This window comes from Trichechus manatus, unplaced genomic scaffold (assembly GCF_000243295.1).
Source record: "Trichechus manatus latirostris isolate Lorelei unplaced genomic scaffold, TriManLat1.0 scaffold00149, whole genome shotgun sequence".
NCBI classification, from domain to species: domain Eukaryota; kingdom Metazoa; phylum Chordata; class Mammalia; order Sirenia; family Trichechidae; genus Trichechus; species Trichechus manatus.
This window is the reverse complement of record NW_004444085.1, coordinates 3300470-3307385: the sequence shown is the minus strand read 5'-3', so window position 1 is coordinate 3307385 and position 6916 is coordinate 3300470. Positions and strand designations below refer to the sequence as shown.

The 6916-nt window shown below is 40.4% G+C and overlaps 1 protein-coding gene across 15 annotated transcripts in view; it reads left to right on the top strand.

The window, feature by feature from the left end:
- Positions 1 to 6916, top strand: part of WDR37 (WD repeat domain 37) — a 138400-nt gene that overhangs the window by 31028 nt on the left and 100456 nt on the right. For 12 of the 15 annotated variants that reach the window (XR_002825560.1, XM_023740139.1, XM_023740135.1 and 9 more), the window contains one exon: positions 5894 to 6071. Coding sequence is in view for 12 of the 15 variants with exons in the window: in XM_023740135.1 (XP_023595903.1) it covers positions 5894 to 6071 (178 nt within the window). In the remaining 3 variants the exon portion in view is untranslated. Of the gene's footprint in view, positions 1 to 5060; positions 5161 to 5893; positions 6072 to 6916 lie in introns of those variants that run through there. The other 3 variants (XM_023740143.1, XM_023740148.1, XM_023740147.1) reach the window with 3 other exon arrangements.

Below are 6916 nucleotides of genomic sequence, written 5' to 3'. Positions count from 1 at the left end.
CAGGGAAAGAAGGCATAACAGGCACCAAGCAAGCTAGCAGAACACATTACATTAGCCCTCAAGGCTTTGAAAATAATCAGTTCTCTGAGACAATTTACACAATAGCCCTGCCCTCCAGACTCTAGGTATTGGCCACAGTCTCTGGATTTAGAGTGGAGGCCCCTGGCCCTCGGCTTCAGCTCCGCCTTCCAGGCCCACTGGGACAGCAACTCTGTTCCCTTGGCTTTAGGCACACCATTCTCCTACTCCGTTGGAGTGACAGCTCCACCTTAGAAACACCAGAGGCCATGGCTCCACCCTTTGAAACCCCTGAGGTCATGGCCATACCGTTTGAGACCAAGGCAGCTCAGCTTCTTGTGTCCCTTGTCTCTTCAGCTTCTGCTTCCTGTGGCCTCTTGGCCCTCGGGCCTCATGCCCGCATCTGCCCTGCTGGGGCAAGTGTTCCAAAGCTCTGTAGCTCCACCAGTATAGGTGCCCGGAGGCACCTCACTCCTCCAGGAAGCCTCCCGCATGTAGGCACTCAGCTCCCTTGCTCCATGGGTTGGCAAGCCTAGCTCTACTGATAAGTGCCCAGAGGCACCCCACTCCGCCAGGAAGCCTCCGGCGCACAGGCACTCAGCTCTCTCGCTCCATGGGTTGGTTCCGGTGCTGTCTCACACTGGTCTCTTGCTTCTGCTGCTGTTGATTCTCTGCCATTGCCGCTTCCCTGCTGCTGTAGGTTCTCTGCTGCTGCTGGTCCTCTGTCACTGCTGCACATCTATCCATTCACAGTTTTAAAACTGCTTCCACATTTTAGGTATCTGTTAGAGCAGCACCCCATTCTGTTGGTACCAGATTCTGTCTTAGTCGTCTAGTGCTGCTACAACAGAAATACCACAAGTGGATGGTTTTAATGAAGAGAAGTTTATTTCCTCACAGTGAAAGTAGGCTAAAAGTCCAAATTCAGGGCATCAACTCCAGGGGAAGGCTTTTTCTCTCTGTAGGCCTTCTTCTCTTCAGTGTTCCCCCGGACTAGGAGCTTCTCGGCACAGGGACCCCAGTCCAAAGGACATGCTCTGCTCCCGGCACTCCTTTCTTGATGGTATGAGGTCCCCCCGTCTCTCTGCTCACTTCTGTCTTTTATATCTTAAGACATTGCCGCAGGATACAATCCAATCTTGTAGACTGAGTCCTGCCTTACTAACACAACTGCCACCCATCCTCCCTCATTAACATCATAGAGGCAGGATTTACAACATACAGGAAAATCATACAGTACCAGGAATCATGGCCTAGCCAAATTGATACACACATTTTTGGGGGGACATAATTCAAACTATGACATGTACATATGAGTTTTGGAGGGTTCTTGAACCAAAACTAAAACCAAGCCCAAACTCACTGTTGTTGAGTTGATCCCAACTCATAGCGACCGTATAGCACAGTAGAACTGCCCCACATGATTTCTAAGGAGAGGCTAGTGGATTCGAACTGCAGACCTTTTGGTTAGCAGCCTAGCTCTTAAGCACTGTGCCACCAGGGCTCCAAACCAAAACCAAGGGGGGAAAAGGCTCTATTGCAAAGAAATTGAATGAATTGGGTGAGGAGAACAACTGCATGGAGAGTTGACTCTCCAGAATAAGCCCTCGAAATTCTGGTATTTACAAGTCTTCCAGCATAATGACCCATTTCTTGCTTTCTGTCTCAAAGCCAGTTTCCAATCAACAGATTCTGTCAGTGTTGCCTTTTCCCCCAAAGTAGAGCTTTCCAGTCAACGAGTCCTGCCCATCACTTAAAGATCTTCTGTCATTTTTTCTACTGTCTTATTCTTAAATGTGAACAAATAAGCAAAGGTAACCAGATAGTTTAGGAAAGAGTACATGAAAAAAGAGAGACCAAGCTAAACAGAAAAAGTGATGCTGAAGGAAATAGATAATTTTGGGAACAAAAGAAAACTTAAAAAAAAAAAAACAACTAATCATTGTAGTCAGTGAAGTTTGAGATGGCACCATAACCACAAAACAACAGGATATTATGAGAAAAAAATTCTTGGAGAACATTGAAAACTCTTTGGAAACTGAAATTATTTGCCACTCACCCCTCCCCATCACCAAAAAAAAGAAGAAGAAAAGAAAATAGGTAATAGATACAGTTGCCCAGACTGCAAAATCAAAAGACAGAAAATAGAATTTATGACAAAAAATAAAGATCAGTCCAACAGCTCTTAATACCTTTTCTAAGAAGAATTCCAGTAAGAGAATAATAGGATGAAGGAAAGACATTTTCAGATATATAGTATGAAAATTTCCCAGAACTGAAGGGAGACCTGGATTTCCAGATTGAAATGGGCCATCAAGTGAGTAGCAGAAGGAATGAAGTAAAGAAGCACCTCTGGACATGTCACTGAAGATTCAGGACAGCAGGAGTAAAGAGAAGATAGCAAACATTTGGGAGGGTGAAGGGCAAAGTGAAATAGAACAGGTTGTCTACAAAGCAATGACAGACACTTATACTGCCATCAGACTTCTCATCAGCTGACTCTGGATTCTAGAAGACAGTTGAGTAATTCCTTTGAAGTATCGAGTGCAATTGATTTTTTCAACCTGGAAATCTGTATTTACTTTAACAATCAAACAAGTGTGTGACCAAATTTAAAACATTTTAAGAAATGCATATATTTGGAATGCTAACTTCTCATACACTCTTTCTTAGGAAGTCACTGGTGGATATCCTGCAGCAGAGTTGGTGAGCAGACTGAGAAAGAGAATTGCATGGGGTCTAGGAAATAATAGATTCAACTCAGGAGAAGTAAAGAAAAGTCCCAGGAAATTAAGTGTTTAGCAGACCTAGAAAACAAATCTTTGAGCCTGGAGTGGGAAGATGGAGAGATTAAAGAAGGAAGAACATAGACAAAAGGAAGGGAAGAATCGAAAACCTATTATCTTTGAGAAGTTGGAGGACATGACGGATGGAGTAAAGGCATGTAATGCAAGATAACAAAGATAATCACATTTCAAGGGAGTAAAAGATGTATAAGAAATGTTTCTTTGGTAGTGAATTGTTTATTATAATATTTCCATAATCATAGTGGTGTTAACACTGTATAAACTCTTTGAACCTGTATATTACATATCTTATGCAAGGATAAAATATAGATAATTAGCCTTGACAAAGTATAGATAAAAAATGGGAGATGGATAGTTATGGGGTGTCCTAGTTATCTAGTGCTGCTATAACAGAAATACCATAAGTGAAGGGCTTTAACAAATGGAAGTTTATTCTCTCACAGTCTAATAGGCTAGAAGTGTGAATTCAGGGTGCCAGCTCCAGGGGAAGGCCTTCTCTCTCTGTCGGCTCTGGAGAAAGGTCCTTGTCATCACCAAGAAAACAGAGCTGGGAGCAGTGCACATCCTTTGGACCCGGGGTTCCTGCACTGAGACACTCCTAAACCAAGCGAAGATTGATGACAAGGACCTTCCCCTAGAGCCAATAAGAGAGAGAAAGCCTTCCCCTGGAGCTGGCACCTTGAATTCGGATTTCTAGCCTCCTAGACTGAGAGAATAGATGTTAAAGCCATCCACTTGTGGTATTTCTGTTACAACAGCTCTAGATAACTAAGACATGGGGGAAGGCTCAAGAAAAGGTAAGGGACATTTTTAGCCTGTCTTTCAAAGGTGGGGAGTGTTTGGAGATGATGGAAAGGTACTGTCGGTAGTTGAAGAAGAAACATAATATATAAATATATTATTTAAACTGTGTAAACTAGTGTAAAAATGGGGTGGCAGAGGCATAGTCTGACCTCCTTGTGTGACTTCACAAGCAGGAAGGAGAATCAAGGTCAGTAGCCCAGGGCTGAGTCCTATGAGGTGGCGGTCAGACATATCTCCTCTCTCCAACCTTTTTTCCGATTCTGACACCAACTGTCCCTCCCATGACACTCTCTACTTCTCTGCTAGGTTTGATAATTTGTTGAAATGACCACAGAACTCACAGACCATACTCAGTTATGGGTTTTTTTTAGGGAAGTAACACCTTACAATTCAGATTCAGGAATGCTCAGGATACAGTTCTTCGATTAGGGCAGCTTCTTTTCAGCCATGCCCACAGGCACGCCTCTCTCTGGCCCTCAGCCCCTCAGCCCCTTGGGCCAGTCTGGCCTCTGCCTTGCTCAGGCAAGGGTTATAAAGCTCTTTCAGCTCTGCAGATAAGTGCCCTGAGGCACCCCACTCCCCCAGTAAGCCTTGGCGCTAAGGCGCTCACCTCTCTTGCTCAGTGGGTCTGTGAGCCGAGCTCTGCCACCAAGTGCCCAGAGACACCCTACTCTGCCAGGAGACCACATGACTGAAGGCGCTCAGCTCTCTCATTCCATGGGCTGGGAAGCCCACCATGCTGTCTCGTGCTGGTCTCCTGGTTCTGTTGCCTTTGCTGCTGCCGTTTCTCTGCCACTCTTTCTCACTGTCTCTAATGTTACAGTAGTCTCTCCTCTCTCTTCTGGGTCCAAGAGATTCTCAGCTCAGGGATCCTAGGTCCAAAGGATGCATTCCACTCCTGACTCTTCTTTCTTGATTATAGTGAGGTCCCCCTCTTTTCTAAGATTGGCTCTCTTTTAAGCTTAGCAGGATGGCAAAACTGACCAATCCCCTCTTTAGGGTTCCATACACCTTATTTTTATGGTTTACCCCCACAAGGGTGCCATGCACCTTATTTACATTATTAGAAGCTAGCCAATTCCCTTGGTGAAACACAAGCACCAGATTTGCCTAGTCCCACTCAGTCATTTGATGGGAGTTACAACGACTATGGCTAGAAGAGCCATATTAAGTAATTTACTGCATGGCAACTACCATAGTGATATAATTATATAGGGAGAAGGAATAACTGATAATAGCAAAAAATTAGTAGGTAATGTCCCAAATGGATAAATGTATAGTCAAAGAGAGAAAATAAAATGTGTAAATATATTACTTATAATTACATTAATGTAGTCATATAATTATATTGGGAGGAAGGATAGATAATAGTAGGACATGAGTACGTAATGTCCAAAATGGATAAATCAGAATGTTTATATTTAATTTGCAGATTTGAGTAATAACTTTTAGAACTGTCCTTAAATGGTAGCCACTAATCCATGTGACTGCTGAGCACTTGAGATGTTGCTAGTCTGAATTGAGATGTGCTGTGAGTATAAAAATATGCACTGGATTTTGAAGATTTAGTATAAAAATGAGTATTAGCTATCTCATTAATGTTTTTATGTTCATTTTATGTTAAAATGATAATATTTTATATGTTTTGGGTTAAATCATTAAAATTAATTTTACCTGTTTTTACTTTTTTTAATGTGACTACTAGAAAATATAAAATTACATATGTGACTTGCATTATGTTTCTCTTGGACAGCACCACTGTAGAATCTAGTCTAGAGTATACAGTTAAAATTGATTCCCTTCTGGGAGTGGAGCCCTGGTGGCACAGTGGTTAAGAGCTCAGGCTGCTAACCAAAAGGTTGGCAGTTTGAATCTACCAGCTGCTCCTCGGAAATCCTGTGGAGCAGTTCTCTTCCATCCTATAGTGTTGCTATGAGTTGGACTTCACTCAATGGCAGTGGGTTTGGTTTTTGTTTTTTTGGGGAGAGAGTAGGCTGAGCCTGGGGAAAGTTGGGTTATGGGACAGTTGTTTTTCATTTTAAGCTCTTCTTTAAGTTATTTGATTTTTAAAATGTATTAATGAAATTTGGTAAAAATTACTTCTTTAACAAAGGCTGTGGCCTCTAATTTGTCATGTTCTAAATTATATAGTTAATGTTAAGGAAGTTTGTAATTAAAACAATAATTATCTTGTACAATATTTTTCCTTTATGTCAAGTTGCTATATCAGAAATAAAATACTTGTTTTTCCTGCTCTTGTTTAGCTTATTGCAGGAGTGTCCAGGACATTATCTTCTAGAAGTAATGCCCACAGAAAGCGGAAGTTGTTCAGCTGCTCGCCAAGCAAAACAAAAACGCAAATCACATAGCCTTTCTATAAGAAGAACTAACAGCTCAGAACAGGAAAGGACGGGACTTCCAAGAGAAATGTTAGAAGGACAAGTAAGTCAGTATCTATCAGTGTCTTATTTAAAAGATGCTGATCATATTTATCATGTTATAAAAATAGCCAAATTTATATAGGTCTCCAAAGTAAAACAAAAGGTTTGGGTTATCAAAAATATCCCCTAAACAACAACAACAAAACCCCAGAACCATTAAAATTACTGTCAAATACAACAACATACACAGAGATAGAATTAGGTTCCTAGATTAACCTTTATTTATCATACTTGGTAAAAAAGAGTGTGGTGGGACAGTTTGGATTAGTTTTTATTCTTTGTACAGGCTAATTGATAGTACAGTTTTAGGGTTTTTTTTTTTTGTCTTTGATAATCTCAAGAAGAGCACCATAGATAATTTTAATTATCTCTTGTTTTCTGAAGAGTTTTTAAAATCAGATCTTTTGATAACTTTACTTGGCTCTGTCCCTGTCTCTGCTGCAGTGAGTGTGCCATCTACTGTTTTTTATTGTATTATATATCTTTCCAATAATTTGTTGCTTCCTTTAATACTAAGAGTGAATATTTTGTTGATAAAGATAAGTTTTGCTTATACTTTTTCTAGTGAATTCCTTTAGAGATGATGAAAATGTTAGAATTTTTAAAGAATATTATTGTGAAGCCTAGACAAAAATACGTTATATTAAAATAAATTATAACTATATCTATGTATATATATTTATGTATATGTATTACAATATACATATATATAAACTAAATTTGTAACCTTTCTTTCACAATTGGAACTAATTCGTAAGCTATAATATTATTGGAAAATAAGACTTAAATTTGAAAAGTTGACTCATACGATAATTAGAGCTTATTGGAACCATACAGATAACTTTA